Consider the following 19230-nt stretch of genomic DNA (forward strand, 5'->3'; position numbering starts at 1 on the left):
AATTCATCTGACCATCCGATTGCCGATCGGGAGAGGTTAATCGCCTCTCGTTTCCCCTTGTATACTGCACGAACACTGCACGACAAACGACGCACGACAAAGCTGAAAATCGGCCCGACCCGAAAAAGAGTCGCACGTGTCAGATTTCGGCTCAAAATCGGACGAAATTCGCACAGTGTATGCCCGCCTTTAGTGGGCGACAACCTACGTCGCGTCTGCGATGCTTCACGACAAAAAGACTAGCATGTTTAATTTTTTTAACGGTCGTCCACAACGGGTTCCGTCACATGTATGAGGTTGACCAATAGGAGCACAGAAGCTTTTCCGTACACAACTTTCAAAAATGGCGAAACGAAAGAGAGATGATTGAGCTACTAGGTGGAGTTATGACATGGAGGAAAGGTTCGTAAGAAAACAATATTTTACCTCAAGTTCTCTTTGGAGAATTGACAGCCCATACTGTCCTCTTCGAGCAATCCAGGAACGTGTCCATTGTCGGGTTTTCTTTCTTTTTTTAAAAGTTTTTCTGAACACAGGACAGCCGATACAACACTCACCGCTTCATCCATTGTTTGTTTACGTTCGTTTCCGGAAGTCCCTTGCTACTAGTTTCGCCTTCTCAATGACATCACGCGCGTCATTAAAAACGGCACGCGATGACTGGTCAGGAAGCAACGTGTAGTCTGACATGTTTCTTGTCCACGACACAACAAGATTTTAGGAGTCAAAATCGCGTAATCTGACACAGTGACTATCGTAACAGACAAAAAAAAATCGTGTAATCTGAACCAGGCAGACAGAATGTAACAGCATGTGATATGTGCTCCCGTATAAGCACATATCACGATATGATATGATTCAGAATGATATGATCCAACGATCGATATGTCCCGGTATTTTATCAGACAAAGGTGGCTCCACGCTTTTCTTCTCAATAACAAAATAAACAACAAAAATGACAGCGGTGAGAAAACAGCCGTTCAGAAAGCATCTGATCGCAGTGATGTTTGCAGCAGCTCTGAGATTCACCGGCATCATGTCGACAGATGAGGTCATTAAAATTACACTCTTATGATAGTTGGATTATAAAGTGTAGATATATATAGATATGGCTATATGGGACTATAGTTTGAATTAATAGCAAGACACATTGACATTACAGTACAGAATGGCTCTTTTGGCATAATCACAATGTCACAGCCTTGTAAATGTAAATGTAAATGTCACAGCCTTAGGATTTTCACTCTACACTTCATAGACAACCTAGGAAATCAGGGAAGGTCTCCTTTAAGTTTCGTAAAGCGATTAATACATGAAAATTCTTACATATAACCCCTTTAAGTTTTTTATTTGATTTTATTTCAATTCATGTTTATTTATTTCAAGTAACGGAAATTTATTTGATGGTTTTAGTTAACTATAAACCTGGAGCGAACATAATTTTAAACCGTTTTGTCAAAAGCACTATTAAAACTTTTTATGAAAGGTTTCAAAGCAACTAAGGATGATTTGAACGGCGTGAACTTTCACTGGAGTCAGATCTCTTTTGAAGAGCTGCACGATGCTCATGACATTTAACTGGCTGTCATGTCAGCGCTTTAGAGGAGGTCAGCAGAAACACTGGCCGAGCATCATGCTATGAATCCAGATGGCAGACGAGACAAATAAAAATGCCAGTTATCCTCAGGGTCGATATCAGGTGATTTAAAATCTCTCAGTGCAATTAGAAGTTGCCATTCTTCGCTTTGGATGGGTTTAGTGCAGTGCCGCCAGACTGATGACTGACTCAAATGAATGCACTTATGTAGAGAGAGTCTAAAAGACTAAGCCTGAAAGAAAGAGGGACGTTTTTGATGTGAAAAACACCATAGTGGTCCAACTTATTTACACATGAATGTGAAAAGGATTAATCCAGATTTAGATGGAGAGAGGAAACTCAAGAAAGAGTTCAAGACAACGTTCCCTCTCATTTTTGCTCTTTTCTATTCAGCAGATCATTATGTAATCCTAATTAAACATGGAAATAAACTAAAAGGTTTGGGATTTTCTACTCAAATATTCAGTGTATTATTTTGTGACTAATCTAAAGTAAGTGAAAGAGTGTCATTGATCATGTTATTTTGATTTAAAAAAAGGTATTAAATTATGTAAAAATGCAAAATAGAAGCATTTTCAGTTGAGGTCCTTGACTTCTGTATATCAGTGTTGTTATTATTAACCAAAACTAAAACTATTAGAAATAATTTTAAATTAAAACAAATCTTAAATCAAATATAAGAATCAGATAAAAACTTAAACTTAAAAATTTTAAATAAAAATGAGAAATTTTGCCTTGGCAAGTAAGTGAAATAAAACTAGGTTGAAGCACTAAAATTACAAAAACTGAAAAAAATATGAATTAATGCTAGAAATATGAGAAAAAAGTACAACTTTAGGATGATAGTTAATACTGTAAATGTTGGTAATTTAGAGATTATGCATTACGTTTTCCAGTTTTGATTTGTTGTAACTTTTGTTATGTTGTGATCACGACAAAAATAAGAGAAAACAAAAAGAGAAAATAATTGTCTGAAAATAATATTAGAAGACATAAATGTAATACAATAATAAATGCATAAATATTAATAAAAAAAGAAAAGAGAAAACAAGAGAAATTAATTATATTGTCTGAAAGTTATGCATCTTTATATTAATATAAAAATAGATAATATATATATATTTTTGTTTTGTTTTTTGTTTATTTATAGATAAGATTTCTCAAGCTTCAGTACTATAGTTCAATCACCGGATGTGTTGATACCATCTGTTCATTTAAGTCAGACTAACCGCTTTTCCAGACTTGTTTTCTGTCTGTACTGGAGCAACATCAGACGCATCGGTCCCAGAGCCGTGACCTGACGTGAAGATTGTGACTTTCATCCTTCTGACAAGGTGATAAAAGATTCACTTTGATTAGATCCATGGTCTTACTTCATCTCAGTGCAGAGAGCATCAGTCTGAACTGACTTTCAGTCTCATCCAGAGAGCGTTCACATATCAGAAAACATAGCAATGTTCGGTGTCTCGTGGCTGTAAAGAATAAATTGGAGGCCAACAGCTGAACCTGACTGGTGTCGTGCTGCCAAACAGCGGGAACAGGATTAAACACTCAGACGAGGACTGACAACCATATTTAGCTGCCGTGTGTGTGAATATGAGATACAACAGAGAGAAAAGGCAATAGAGTGTTACACTATTTCATATGAGCAACAAATACAGCAGATATTATGAGATGAACACATCTATCCACTTGATCTGGATCTTGCCCTTCTCTCTCTCCTCACCTTCACTTAAAGGGATAGTTCACCCAAAAATGAAAATTCTGTCAGTATTTTCTCACCCTCATGTTGTTCCAACCCCGTAAGACCTTCGTTCATCTACAGAACACGAATTAAGATATTTTTGATTAAATCTGAGAGCTGGATCACTCCTCTATAGGCTTCTAAAGGATTGACACTTGTTCCGCGAAAAGTTATTAAAGACATCGTTAAAATAGTCCAAGTGACTACAGTGGCTCAATCTTAAGTTTATCAAGCGACGAGAATACTTTTTGTGCGCAAAAGAAAGGAAAAATAATGACTTTATTTCAACTATTCATTTCCTTCTCTGTTGGCCTCGAGTCAGTTCACTAGTGTAACAGCGCAGTGTTTCTGTGTTGTACGTCACATGTAGGCAGGGCTGGACTGGCCATCGGGCATACCGGGCAATTTTCCCGGTGGGCCGACGTGCTTTTTGGGCCGATACAGATCATTCTTAAAAAAAATAAACGGCCCATAATACTCGTACATCGGCAGCCCATTAGTTTAGTTTTGTTTAATTGGCGGCGCTGGGATCTTTGTGCCGGTGTAATGCATTGGACAAAAAAGTCAGCGTAGGTTTTTTTTTTTTAACAGACCGGCCCATGAAACACGTAGATTAGCGGCCAATTGGTTCTTTTCTTGATTGGCACTGGGCTGGTCCAATCACATCTTTAAACTCCTCCCCCTTTGGGCTCCGAGCGAGCGTGCAGTGTCAGTGTGTATCTGTCAAAATAGTCAGAGATGGAGAAGAAACGCAAGAGAAATAGCGTGAAAAAAAGAAGCGGACCCTTCTAGTGTCTGATGATGATATTGAGGAGGATCAGGAGAGAATGAGTGAGTGTAGAGAACTGTGCTAAGCAGAAATAGGCAACTTTCAGAAGAACACTGAGGCGATGAGTGTAGGAACCCATTACCCAGTTACGCATTATTTACACATCTGCATAGTTGACGATTACGCATTTTACTAGAATTGTAATGAGACGCGTTTGTAAACCATGTTTTCCACCAAAATAAAAGATCATGCGTTTATCTCTTTCAAGCATAGAAATTAGAACAAAACTAATTATGAAAGTTGCTTTTATTTTTCAGGCATTTGTTTTACAATATATGGCTATTACTGTCGTGTAATTAATATTATAACTATTATGTAGTGTAATGCAGACAGACACTATATCACAGCTAAAAGAGTTTTGAGTTTTTCTTCGTTCAGTTTGCACACTGATTATGGGTTGGAGCTCTTCATTTTTAACTCTCAAAGTGCACCAGATTGATGAATTTAACATTAAAAGGCACAATTTTTTCTTACGGGGGGCTCCCCCCAACTGTCACATGTTTGTCCTGTCTTTGTGTGCACATGAGTGTTTTGTTATGTTGGGTCATGTGCTCTTGTCATTGTCTGGTCCCTCCCCCTTGTTATCTGATCATTGGTTTATTTGTCCCACCTGTTATCCTCGTTACCCTCCTTATTTGCCTTCCTATTTAATCTACCTGTGTTTGCTGTCCTGTGCTCGTACGTTGTGTATGGTTTCGGTGTTAGTCGGGTGGAGTTCTGTACCGAGATTGTTCACGTCACGTCTGCCCAGTCAGAGACTGTTCACGTCCCGTCTGCCCAGTCAGAGACTGTTCACGTCCCGTCTGCCCAGTCAGAGACCGTTCACGTTCCGTCTGCCCGGTCAGAGACTGTTCACGTTCCGTCCGCCCAGTCAGAGATTGTTCACGTCACGTCTGCCCACCCAGAGACTGTTCACGTCACGTCTGCCCAACGAGAGACTGTTCACTTCACTTCTGCCCAGCGAGAGACTGTTCACGTCACGTCTGCCCAGCGAGAGACTGTTCACGTCACGTCTGCCCAGTCAGAGACTGCTCACGTCCCGTCTGTCCAGTCTGGGACAGAGCAAGAGATGCCCATTCGCGTGGCCGCCAAGGCTGTGCTGGACTATCTGGAGCGTCTGGCTCGGATCCTGGACATGCCGGTGGATGCTGCTCCAGAGCCGAAGGCAGAGCCAGTTTCTGCTGTTCCAGAGCCGGAGGCAGAGCCAGTTTCTGCTGTTCCAGAGCCGGAGGCAGAGCCAGTGCCTGTTCCAGAGCCGGAGGCAGAGCCAGTTTCTGCTGTTCCAGAGCCGGAGGCAGAGCCAGTGCCTGTTCCAGAGCCGAAGGCAGAGCCAGTTTCTGCTGTTCCAGAGCCGGAGGCAGAGCCAATGCCTGTTCCAGAGCCGGAGGCAGAGCCAATGCCTGTTCCAGAGCTGGAGGCAGTTCCAGTGCCAGACCCAGTGTTTGTTCCTGTGTTGGTGTCTGTTCTTGTGGATCTTACAGTTCTTATGTCTGTTCCTGAGCCGGTGTCTGTTCCTGAGCCGGTGTCTGGTCCCGAGCCGGTGTCTGGTCCTGAGAGGGCATCACCGCCCTGGCCGCCCGAGGGGTCTTCACCGCCCTGGCCGCCTGAGGGGTCTTCACCGCCCTGGCCGCCCGAGGGGTCTTCACCGCCCTGGCCGCCCGAGGGGTCTTCACCGCCCTGGCCGCCCGATGGACTCTGCGTTTCGCCTTGGCCGCCCGATGGACTCTGTGTTTTGCCCTGGTCTGTTCCTCCCGCCCCGCCCTGGTCGATCCCTCCCGCCCCGCCCTTGTCGATCCCTCCCGCCCCACCCTGGTCGATCCCTCTCGCCCCGCCCTGGTTGATCCCTCCCGTCCCGCCCTGGTGTTTCCTTCCGGTCCCGCCCTGGTCTTATGGAGCGTCTGGTAGCCGCTCCGTAGGGAGGGGGTAGTGTCACATGTCTGTCCTGTCTTTGTGTGCACATGAGTGTTTTGCTATGTTGGGTCATGTGCTCTTGTCATTGTCTGGTCCCTCCCCCTTGTTATCTGATCATTGGTTTATTTGTCCCACCTGTTATCCTCGTTACCCTCCTTATTTGCCTTCCTATTTAATCTACCTGTGTTTGCTGTCCTGTGCTCGTACGTTGTTTATGGTTTCGGTGTTAGTCGGGTGGAGTTCTGTACCGGTCATGTTTGGCCTTGTCTGTGTTGGATTTAGTTCGGAAATCATTGGATTCTTTTGTTGGTTTTTTATTTCATGTTTTCTTTATTAAAATCTCATCATTCACTCTGCGCTTGAATCCTCTCTTCCATTCTCCACAACCCACCGTGACACGAACCCCCCTAAAGGGACAGAGGTCCACCCACCACAGATTTACCAAAAATCCTTTGTCAAACACTGATATTGCTATGCCAATGCAGCTTATAGCTTGTTTTAGGATGCATCATTGTGGAGTAGTTCGATTCTATTTTACAATTAGTAGTTATTTCATCTATTAAGTCTTACTCTTGAGCGAGCTCTTAACGCATTATAGTCCTTCACGTCTATTGCGATCTCAAAACTCCGACCAGTTGATAATACCTAGAATATATAAATCGACTGCTGGCAGTAGATCCTTTTCCTATTTAGCACCAAAACTTTGGAACAATCTTCCTAACATTGTCCAGGAAGCAGACACAGTCTGTCAGTTCAAAGCTAGACTAAAAACACATTTCTTTGACCTAGCATTCACATAACACTCTATAGCCTTCTATAATTCAATATTAGGCTGCTTAGATTAGGTCAGCCGGAACTGGGAACACTTCCCTCAAATCCTGATGTACATGTTACATCATAAGAAGAATGGCATCTACGCTAATTTTAGTGTCTTTGTTTATCCCGAGGTTTTCCCGCAGCCTGCTGGATCCAGGCCGTTTCCAGATCTGACGAAGGACTTTCGCCTGGACCTGATTACAATGCAGTGCTGAAGTGCCAACTAGCCTCTCCCTATGGAGGATCCCTATACCACTCTACAGATAAAGCGTTGTGGAATTTTTAAATTTATAGACAAGTAGTTTGTTTAGGCATGGTTTGTAAGGAATTACAGCGCTACATTTGACCTCTTTGTTTACGGTGAGTATGGAGAATATGGCTGAGAATACAGTATGTGTGTGTGGTAACATATTAGTAATAGTGACCTGCGCACATATATTCAAACGCACATAACTATAGAATCAATTCTTAATGCGCATGTGAACGCCATCAGCGTCTATCACAGGTTCACGTTTAAAGTCTGTTTAGAGAGAACGGTGTCGTCTCAGCGGCCCCTAATTTAATAACAAATGATCATTTAGACGGAAGTGAATCAATCAAAACTAACTTTAGCTGGAAAAAACATTTTTCAAGAGCCACTATAAAACCAAACCAATCTCTGTTACTTTAAAGTATATGTTTATCTCTGTAAAGCTGCTTTGAAACAATCTACATTGTTATATAAATGAGGATGACTTGACTTGACTTGACTCATTTCTACTCACTCATTACATGGCATTGGTGGTTTTAATAAGAGTTAGTATACATATTCAGGGGCGTGAAAAGATCGGTTATGATGATATGTAGTGGGCCAGTCTGGGCCAAAATGCCCGGGCCGATTTTTAGTCCCAGTCCAGCCTTGCACGTAGGCTCCCTACTTGCCTACGCTGGTCATGTAGTGCTGCGCTGTTACACTAGTGAACTGACTCGAGGCCCACAGAGAAGCAAATGTATAGTTGAAATAAAGTCGTTCTTTTGGGGGTTTTTTTCGGACAAAAAGTATTCTCGTCGCTTGATAAACTTAAGATTGAGCCACTGTAGTCACTTGGACTATTTTATCGATGTCTTTAATAACTTTTCGGGGAACAAGTTTCAATCCCTTAGAAGCCTATGGAGGAGTGATCCAGCTCTCAGATTTAATAAAAAATATCTTCGGAATTCGTGTTCCGAAGATGAACAAAGGTCTTACGGGGTTGGAACAACATGAGGGAGAGTAAATACTGACAGAATTTTCATTTTTGGGTGAACTATCCCTTTAAAACACAAAACTACAGTGACTCTCCTTGCCTGACCTTCATTCGAACCATGTGCGAGAGGCCAAATCCAGTCCTTACGTGCTTTATCACTCATCCTCGAATCATCCATCCTGCATTTGAAGCTTGATTTACTGAAGCGACCTTTTTATCCTATAACTCAACCCTTTTTTTCTAGGCTCTTCCTCGAGCCGTAACCCTTCGGCGAAAGAGGCATGACGTGTTAATGTCTCCCTCTGAACAGGATTACCAGCCTGAAAACTAAAGCGGCTGCCGGCACGCTGTCAATTGCAGGTAAACCTGTTAAGTGTGAGAGGTGAATATAGGGGATGTGCCTTTCCCATCATGCTAAGCAGGGGGAAAGCAACAGTGCAGAAAGGACGAGAAAAACAGAAGTGTTGAAGAAAAAATGACAGAGGTGCTTTAGTTCGTTCAACACAAATGAATCTCATAAAACCTGTCAAGAACATGACCAGTTCAGACAGACAGACAGACAGATAGATGGATAGATAGATAGATAGATAGATAGATAGATAGATAGATAGATAGATAGATAGATAGATAGATAGATAGATAGATAGATAGATAGATAGATAGATAGATAGATAGATAGATAGATAGATGGACAGACGGACAGGTAGACAGATAGATAGACAGACAGACAGACAGACAGACAGACAGACAGACAGACAGACAGATAGATAGATACATAGACAGACAGACATACAGATAGATAGACAGACAGATAGATAGACAGATAGATAGATAGACAGATAGATAGATACATAGACAGACAGACATACAGATAGACAGACATACAGATAGATAGACAGACAGATAGATAGACAGATAGATAGATAGATAGATAGACAGATAGATAGATAGACAGATAGATAGACAGATAGATAGATAGATAGATAGATAGACAGATAGATAGATAGAGATAGATAGACAGACAGATAGATAGAGAGATATATAGATAGACAGACAGATAGATAGATAGACAGACAGATGGATAGACAGACAGATATATATAGATATATAGATAGATAGATAGATAGATAGATAGATAGATAGATAGATAGATAGATAGATAGACATTCTGCTTTTGATCAACATGTTTTTTGTGCATTGCAGAAACAAGAAGTTTTGGGGGTAAATGTGCTTAAAATTGTAAATATATAAACAAAAAAAGAAAAAAAATTCTTAAAGTCATTCCAAAAATTAAACGTAATTTTCTTTACGCAAAATGTAATGTCTACTTTCTCCCTTTTGATTGGGACCTAAACAAGTTTTTGAGATGTATTCATGTATTCCAGTACATCAGCTTCTTTCTTTTTGGACATTTTTTTGAAATATAATACCCACTGCCTATACTTACATAAAGTGCCTATAGTTTTAGGAGCCCATTGTGTTTTCCCCAAAGACTGAACTTGTGAAAAGTTTCCCCTCTTCCCAAAGTGTTTGCTGCTGTTCTTTTCCTGCATGATGTTTCTTGCTAGATGTATTTGCATGTGTCCTATTTTTCATGGAACGATACCCCATACTGTGTTTATGTTTCAGTGTTTATTTTTTATGTGCTACTGACAGTTTGAGAGAATCTGACTTGAGGAAAGACCAACGGCACCGCAGATAAAACGGTTTGACATGTAAATCATGCCTTGACCTGCCGTGTCCTGCCAGCATCCGTGACTCCATCATATTATTTTTAAACCTTTCACATTTCCCGCAGGACAGCTGTGGCCCTCACAAAGGTTTAAAAAAGCAAAGCTCCACAATGATAATGTCAGCATGTCAGCATGTTACTGAAAGGTGACCTAAAGACATCTTCACTTGATGTTAAAGCCATGCAGTGTGTGTGTGTGTGTGTTTGGTTCTGTATACCCTACGTTATGATAACAGTTTATCATACTAAATTATGGGTTTTTTTTTTAAAACTAAAACTGCAGAAAGTTTTCAGTGATGGGTACGTTTATTGGTAGGGGATAGAATATACAGTTTTTTACATTATGAAAATGATTACGCCTGTGAACGTCCCCATTAAACCTGAAAACCCAATGTGTCTGTGTGTGTGTGTGTGTTTCTGCTCTCACTGTACCATGTCCTGTGGCGTGGGAACTTGGGCTCGGTCAGGATCTCCTTGACAGACATGACGTCGCCAGGAATGATGGGATAGAATTCACTGAAGGAGGCTTTTTCATCACTGTTCAAACACAACGCAAAGATAAAAACATGTCATGGTCATGATTGAAGTTGTTCTGAGCATACACAATTGCATCATGGGTGGGTGAAATATTGAACATTCACAATATATTTGCATGCACAAATGTGTACATTATTTGTGACATACTCTTATAATTGAGCTATAGCTGCCATAATGTGTTTAAAGCTGCATCACTGAGACTATGAGGTGGAGAAGAGAGAAAAGCAAGAGACAGACGGAGTGGAAGAGTTTCTGACAGAAAGCCGTTTGCACTGATGTCAATCTGTCACTCGCATGGAAAGCTCTGCCTCTGTTACTTTACAAGACGTTTCTACTCCATTATACTCATCTATTTAGCAGCAGTGCTGCTTTTAAAAGTAATGCATTAATATTGTGTTACTCCCTAAAAAAAGTTACTAATTCTGTAACTTTATATGAAAAGTAATGTGTTATATTACTTTTGGGTTACTTTTTCTTGTCTGGGATGGGCTTGCTTGTTTTTTTAAATAACAACAACAAATAAAAGTTCTATTTTTGGCAAATGTAAAAGAACTTTCACACTAAAAGTGAAAAGAATGAGCCTCAGGCTGAAGGAAATGCACATTCATTGCAGGTCGATTTCTTCAACGCTGTAAAATCGGATTAGTTAACCTTACTTAAAAAAAGCATGCAAAACGATTGCGCTTAAGAAACTAAGTACAGTGGAATAGGTATTGCGTGTTGTATTAACAAATCCTTGTTTAGTATAGTAAACTTACTCTTGAGTTTAAGTTTAAGTTACTAAAAAAGTGTGTGCGGTGTCCTTGATAATTCACTTTAGATGTACTCCTGGCTTAGTATAGACTACTCAAAATTACTATTTCAAACAACTAGCGTCTTGGAGATGTTGCCGCCGTTTCTTCTGGTTTTGTCTGTATCACTTTTTTCTGTTTCTTCATGCAATCCCAGATGGACTCGATGATGGTGAGATCAGATCTCCGTGGAGCATACAATAAACCTAAAATATATATTGTTTCTGGAAATATAATCAACAACTTTAAATGAAGTTTTATATTTTTCCATTGCTTTTAAGTCTATTTGCAATGTGTCATTGTATTGTGGTGTTATTCCTCCCATTAAAGTTGATAAGTTCACAGTCTTGTATTTTTGAACACATTTTTGTCTCAATTCAAAGTTTGTAATGTTGTGATTCTCCTAATAGTGGGTTGGTTTGGTTCATGGCTTATTTAAGGAAGACTATGGGAAAAATGAATGGGAAAATACGCTGAAAAAGTAGACGGGAACTCTGGCAAATTCAAGCCCTGTTTTTCAACACCATTATCCAATGTCATAAATTTTACTCTATTTTCACTTTCTATACCCAAATGTAAATCCACAGGTGTGAATGCCAGCCATTCTCCATCTTGAACATCTTCATCTGCTGTTGAGCTCTCCGAGGCTTGTATCTCCCCACAGGAGCCTTTCCATCAGTTCAGATCAGCCCTCCTGTGTAACGTCTGGATTCATTCTCCACTGCATGTTCCTTTCTCAGATGATAGAGACAGACTGACTCTGATTATAAGACCAAATGAAATCTACATTGACGCGAAGGTTGAGTAACCTGCTGATTCACATGTGCATCGGCTCAGAGTTTCTTCAGACGGTTTAAAGGGGATTTTCACTTTGCCAGGAGCGAGCAGGTGTTTTGTGTAAGCCAGTCCATGTCCTTTAGAATTAGACTTTAATGAAGCAGTTTCATATCTTATGCATGCGTTTGTCATTGTACATTTACTCATTTTTGTACATTTAAGATTTTTTTTATGTTCATTCAGCAAAGAAGCAATTAAATTGATCAAAAGTGACAGTAATAATAATAAATTTTTCTTGAGCTGCAAATCAGCACTGAATGGAGTAATGATGCTGAAAATTCAGCTCTGCATCTCAAGGATAAAGTACATTTTAAAATATGTTTAAATAGAAAATAGTTATTTTAAGTTGTAATAATATTTCACAATTTTAAGGTTTTTACAGTATTTTTCATAAAAAAAATGCACCCTTGGTTAGCATAATAAACATAATTCTCATTTTTTTGTTTTTACAATTTACTTTATTACAATAGAAAAAACTTATTTGAATTGTAATATTATTTGACAATATTACTGTTTTTACTGTATTTTTATAAAGTCAGCCTTGGTGAGCATAAGAGACTCCTTTCAAAAGCATAAAAACATTAAAAAAGGTAAATGATTAAAACAAATAAATACAATTAAAACCTACTATACCAACAAGTAATGCAATAATGTTTTTGCACAAAAATTATAATTATTAGTTGCTTTTTTAATTTTCCTATTTTCTTTCTCAGTTGTAAAGTGCATAATATTTTTAGTGCCCAATATATTTGTTATTTTTACGAGTTTCTAACAAATCATATTTTGCTGATCGACCAGATCATGCTACATTTTAAAGATGTAAATGTGCTTGTTTCCAGAGGGCATCAATATCATTATGAGATGTGTATTCAATCAAAATAAAGCAAACCTGTTTAGCAAATTTTGTGTCTTATTTCATATTTCTCTAGATAAATGACAGAATAGTATTATTTTCTCTCAAATTTTATTGCTACACTTCATCAAGAGTATGAGTCAGTATTCATAAATTACAACAACATATTGGGCTTTGCTCATGATTCTTTAATTAACACGCTTCCATACGGACAGCTGGAGCTTAAAGACAATCTGGAGTTCCTCATTGGTATTTACAACACGCTCATGTGCGCTCATCTCGTAAAAATTATAATTCCAACAGGATTCAAGGCAGAAATAGTCAGTCAGTCAGTCAATCTAGTGGGACACAATGGAAAGTGGATCAGAGTCTATTTAAACCGCGACTCTCAGATTCAGATTCAGCTGCATCATAAAACGACCCTCCCGCTTACAGAGGAACACATGTAATTGATACAATGAAAAGCAGAAGTCCATCTGTACGTTTGCAGATCTAAAATGCCCTCTGACAGGCCAACAAAAGAAAAGAAGGAAGTTATTTAAAGTAATTTTGTAATATAAGCTTCAGTGAAGAATAGCCAATGGGCCAATGTAGCAGACCAACACTGTTAATGTTCGCTTTGACTGTCAAATAAGCCAGAAGAGAAGTTCAAGTAACTGAAGCAAACTTTTTGGGAACATTATTATACTATTGTGTGAAGTGTAAATAAGCTTTTTGTCAGTTAACACCTTTGCGATGCATCCAAATACGTACTTAACTTGATTTTAATAGTTATGTGGTATCATGTTGCTAAGATACTCTAATAAACATTATTACACTGTGTGCATTTGGCCATTGTATTCTCCAGAACAGAAACCCTTTGAATTTGGCTGGAAAACCTGGCCGGTGCTGTAAGTCACTCAAATGCATAAATATATATTTGGCCAAAACAAGGCATCTTCAGGAGTGAACATAAGATGCATTAAAAGGTGGGAATCTTATAAAATAACCAGCCAGGTCATATTTGACCCTAAAAAAAAGATTGCATGAAGAAAATGAGGTTCTCTTATGCTGTATTAACATGCATTTTTTAACACAATAAATTATAGTTCAAACTACAAACAAATGCAACCATGCTGCATAGGTACATATCCTTAACGGGTTTAACCCCAGGAGGTTTTGGGAAAGAACTTGTGTGTGTGTCTATTGTTATAAATGTGTGTGTGAACAACAGTAGTGTACACCTGGGAGTTTGCCATGGCTGCGATGCCTCAGTGAGCTCAGAATAACTCCAGCACATGTCAGGGTGAAACACAGTTGCCTTTCCCATCAGTAACTGTCATGTAATCTCCACAGACCATCACACACATGATCCCAAACAAGTGGCACAGTAATGAATCATTGTAATTAATTAAAGGGTTAGTTTATCCAAAAATTTAAATGATGTCATTGTTTATTCACCCTTATGTTGTCCTGTTGCTTTTGTTCATCATCATCAGAACACAAATGAAGATCTTTTTGATCCCTCCATTGACAGCTACGCAACTACCTCTTTGATGCTTCAAGAAGCTCATAAATAGATTGTAAAACTAATCCATATGAATCGAGCGGTTTAGTCCAAATTTTCTGAAGAGACTCGATGTATTTATATGATGAACGGATTGAATTTAGGCTTTTATTCACATACTTCTCATATACTACTTTTAGGGTAAATATGTTTGTCAATTTTTAAAGCTTGTCAACATAAGCTACACTCCAAAAATATTTAAACCTAAATTTTAGATTGATGTATTTGAATTTTATATACAATTTTCATCCATTTAGATCAAACAGTTTTAATAAACTTTAATGCAAGACATATTTGTCAGTTTTCTGCATCCAAAAAATGTATTATTAACTATTAGTTGCATCTATTTGATTTTCTTTAAACAATCATATTTTTTCCAATCAGCATAAACTTACATGTTTCATTCATGTATGACTGACAAATATGCATCACATTAAGTTATTAGTTTATGTTCAAACTGTAATCCAAATGGATGGAAATGTTATCTGCAATTCCAATATATAAATCTTAAATTTAGGTCTAAATATTTTCTTGAGTGCACTTTTACTACATGTAAAAAAGCAGCTCAGACATGCTGCATATTATCTTTTTCTGTATAATTATGCATTATTATAAAAATATAAATCTTTCGTGTTTCATGGAAGAAAGTAAATGTGAGTAAATGATGAAAACACATTTTTGTTTTGCTGATCCTTCCTTTCAAGACACCCGTCCCATTAGAAGAGCTGAACTGGAGCCGATAAGACCTCATATGTTTGGACAGCTGCTCTCTGAAAGGACAGCAAACCGAGCGAGTGTCAATGAGATTCACTAATTAATTCTGCTAATTCAGCTGGTGATTTACACTTGTTTCCTAAAGTTGGGAAGCGTGTGAATGTTCATGGCATCCAGTGGCGTGACGTAGGGGAATGTTCATGGCGTGCTTTGAGGGTCAGTGTGGCTCTACCTGGATTTGAACTTTCTCTTCTTGATCTGGGAGGACATCTCCATGCTGTGAGACATCTGGTCCATCTGCTCTTCCTGGCAACGCTGTGTTACTATTTTGGTTGCCATGGCGAAGCTCTCAGCAGCACCTGCATCAGAGCCGAACGACACAGCTGTCAAAAGGACAGAAGCACTTAGAGAAAGAGAATCACACCAGTCCGTTGCACACCGACAGATAGCGATCTGTCATATCCACAACACCAGACACGGCCCAGTGATGGTACACTGGAAGTCACGGCCCATTTACACCCCCCCCCCCCCCCCCCAGAAAAACAGCAACCTGCAGAACACCAGCAATATAAAGGACTTATGCAAAACATTACAGTCTCACTATTCAATCTACACGTGGGCTTGCCAACACAATAAAAGAGTGAAAATCGTGTCCAGTTTTTTTATTTAAAAATATTTTGCATAGAAGTGAAGCCTGTTTTTAGGCCATTCAGAGTTATTATTGTTAACAACTAAAACTAAAACCATAAAAAACACTATCATTTCTTGAAATAAAATAAACAATTACCATTTTAGTTCAATCCGAAGCATGAAAATAACTAAAACTAAATAAAAGCCATTTAGACATTAAAAAAATATGTAAAAAAATGGGAATTTATATAAAATACATATTTTTATATTCTTTTATATATACATTAATTTATGTTATTAATGTATTTAAAATATTTATAAATTGTTTTATATCTAATAATAAATGTATGTAATTTAAAAAATAAATTAATAATAAAAACAAAGGTATCACTTTATTTCAATGGTCCACAAGACATTGTATTATCTATAAGTAACTTTGCAACTAGCAGATTTGTGTGGACAAAGCCGCCTCTCAGTACTAAATTGACTTAGGCCTATTTTTCGCTGCTTACTGCGCTTAAATAGTTAAATACACACAAAATAAAGACAAAATGCCGGTCTTAGCGAGTATTTACGTAAACACAGTTATGTTTTAAGTGAACTGTTGAGAAAGAAAACGCACATGTAACAAAATAATGGATCCTTGAGTCAGGTCTTAAAGTGATAGCAGCCTAATGTATGAGATAATATTAAAAATATCTATAAAGTCAAACCAAAATTAATGTGATGTAACAATATTTGAAATTCAAAATAGAATTTCCTGGGTGAAATGTGACCTTTTTCATGAGTTTCACCTAATCTCCACATCAGGTAAGAGCTGAAAGGAGATGAGGGACATCCATTGTGTCAGGATCCTGGTAAAAGTCCCTTTGTGGGTTGTTGTGAGGATAATAATTCATTAGTTGTGTGGCTCAATGCAGCCCACGAGAGTCCCGCAGTCATAAATCAGCCCCGATGGCACACGCGCCCCTCGCCGAACCTAACAGAATCAGGTCGAGTTTGAAGGATGGCTTCATTTACCCGAAAGTTGCAACAACCACCTGCGTTACCATCATAGACGGAGAAATGCGTTTCCCCTCAGGTTTAACCAGATTAAATCTGAGGCAAAGGCTCTCCGAATGACAGTGGCTCCTGTCCCAGACGTTTCCTCTCAAACTAGATCCTAGTGTCAGGACTTTGTTTGAAGACCGAGTACAAAAGGTCACTTTGCAGCATATTAAAATTGATCTGTCATCAGCCGAACAGCAACCCGTCGCCCCTCCAGAGAGAGAGCGCATATAGGCCAATGAGAACAGACTGCTGGGGAGAAAAACTCTCTGGAGGCGATGGATGAACGGGCTTATGAGAAATAACTCCATAAACTCCAAACGGCAGGATTTTTCATCTTTGCTTTCCAGGCGCTCGGTTTACAATGCCAGCTGTTTTGAGAAACGGGAATGCAAAGAAGCACGACTAAATGTTAGTTAGGTTTCTACAATTTATGAACTCAAGCCAAGAGACAAATAGTTTGATAAAATAATTGTTGAACATTATTTCATATTTTATTTATTTTTTGCATCACAGTAATACAAATTTGGGAGTAAAATGAGCTTAACTTACATGAAAATAATGTCGCAAGCAAATTAAATAATGGCCTCGGTTCTTAATATAATATATTAGTTTGACTATTTTCTGTCTTATTTTAATTTTAGTTAAAGTTTAAGTATTTTTAAGTGTTTTTGTCATTTTATTCTTTTTTTTTCTCTAAAATTTCATTTCAGTTTTAGTTATAGTTATTTACTTTAACTTTAAGTATGAGCAATATAAATACTGATGCTTGCATTATCAAAATTCGCTAACAAGTGTGTTATTGGCATAAAATATCACGATTGAAAACCAAGACATTTAAGTAAAATGCCATCCATCGGCATTTTACCAAGACATTGAACAGGGGTTTAATATTAAATCATCATTAAAATCAGCGGTTCTTAACTTTGCTTCAGGATACAGGTTTTACATTGGACATCAATTGGTATTCCAACATAATATCATTGTAGAAAAGAAAAGAAAAATGCCCTGAAAGTTAAACGTGAAGTGTTTCAGACTCTTTTATTCAAAGCAACGTATCTGCAGCAAAATATGTTTCGACCCTGATAATTTGGCTGTGTTTTTCAGAACAGACGCCAGTTGAGAGCCACTGATTTAAAAGCTAATAATCATCTTCAAGCACACACTAGAGCAGAGTTTCTTGAAGAGCACAAGAAAATTGCAAACAGATTTTTTCCATTGTAAATCCACTCACGTTCTACAGGCCCTTCAGATGATCAGCAGGACGACGTGTCTCCGTCTCTCCTCCTCCTCGACCTTCACCTGTCTCACCCTCTTCCACTGGCGCTCTGTTAAACTCTCCTTATTGTTTCCTGCTGTCTCACCTTCTGTAATTCTCTCAGCGTCTCCTCTGGCCTCTCAGTCTCACGGTCTCTGCGGGTGAGGATGACCTCCAGCAGCACACACACACACACACACACACACACACACACTCACTCCTCCTCCTCAAGGTGGTAAATATAGACCCCCAGCAAGACCACTGATCAATTCAAAGCATCCAGATAGACTTACAGTGAGATCAAGAGACAGAAGACCTGGAATGACACTACGGGACAATGCATTGTGGGATAGAGGAGCTGTGGGAAAAGAGATCTATGGAAACAATGCATCAAAATCTCAGCGATATAAAATGCTCAGGTCTCCATTAAACCCTGTGAAGAACAATCCAGAAGAGAACAGATGACGCTCGCATTCTCTGCAGTCGCATCATCACTTGATTTAGAAATGACCACAAATAATGTGGTTACCACAAATCCATAGATCTCAATAATAACTCAAACTGTGCTCAAGATACAGTAAAACTGCAATCAAAGATCTCAACATCCTAAGACCAAAGGCTACTATTTCTACTTGGCAATTTTTGACTCATTTTTTATTCTTCTGATTGACTTCTAAGACAAAGTGGATGCTTGAATTAAACATCTCCAAATAAATGAAAGTGCAACATCTGCCTCATTGTAAAACATGATGTGGAATGCCTTAACCGTGTTAAAAATCACTATACAGCATTGAGTGGATTATTGCTTAAATATATACATGGTAAAACACTGTATGAACTCTAATTATTTAAATAAGTTTATTAAGTTCAAAAGTTCGGCTACTTTATTTTAAGGTGTCATTGTTACAGTGGAGTAATCTTAATTAAAATGTACTTACTATCTAATTAGGGTTAGGGTTTGGTTTAGGGTTGGTTGCATGTAATTATGCATAATTTACTGTCATTACTACAGTAAATACATGTAACATATAATAAGGACTGTAAAATAAAGTGTTACAAAAAGTTCATAAATGTGTAACTACAGACTGTCAAGCGACATAAAATTGGTGTTTTAATATACGTATGTGTCACAGTGTTGTTAGTTTAATCAAAACAAACACTT

The 19230-nt window shown here is 38.6% G+C and overlaps 1 protein-coding gene across 2 annotated transcripts in view; it reads right to left on the minus strand.

The window, feature by feature from the left end:
• myom3 (myomesin 3) overlaps positions 1-18408 on the minus strand; it is a 63860-nt gene extending 45452 nt beyond the window's left edge. The window contains exons 1-3 of one of the 2 annotated variants that reach the window (XM_077221521.1): positions 18045-18408; positions 15366-15492; positions 10288-10392 (exon numbers count right to left, since the gene is read on the minus strand). In XM_077221521.1, the coding sequence (XP_077077636.1) occupies positions 10288-10392; positions 15366-15472 (212 nt within the window). In that variant the 5' untranslated portion in view covers positions 15473-15492; positions 18045-18408. Of the gene's footprint in view, positions 1-10287; positions 10393-15365; positions 15517-18044 lie in introns of both variants that reach the window. The other variant, XM_077221522.1, reaches the window with a different exon arrangement.
• Positions 18409-19230: the final 822 nt, after the last annotated feature.

This window comes from Siphateles boraxobius, unplaced genomic scaffold (assembly GCF_051911475.1).
Source record: "Siphateles boraxobius isolate OS27281-9 unplaced genomic scaffold, OSU_SipBor_1 84, whole genome shotgun sequence".
In the NCBI taxonomy this organism is placed as follows: domain Eukaryota; kingdom Metazoa; phylum Chordata; class Actinopteri; order Cypriniformes; family Leuciscidae; genus Siphateles; species Siphateles boraxobius.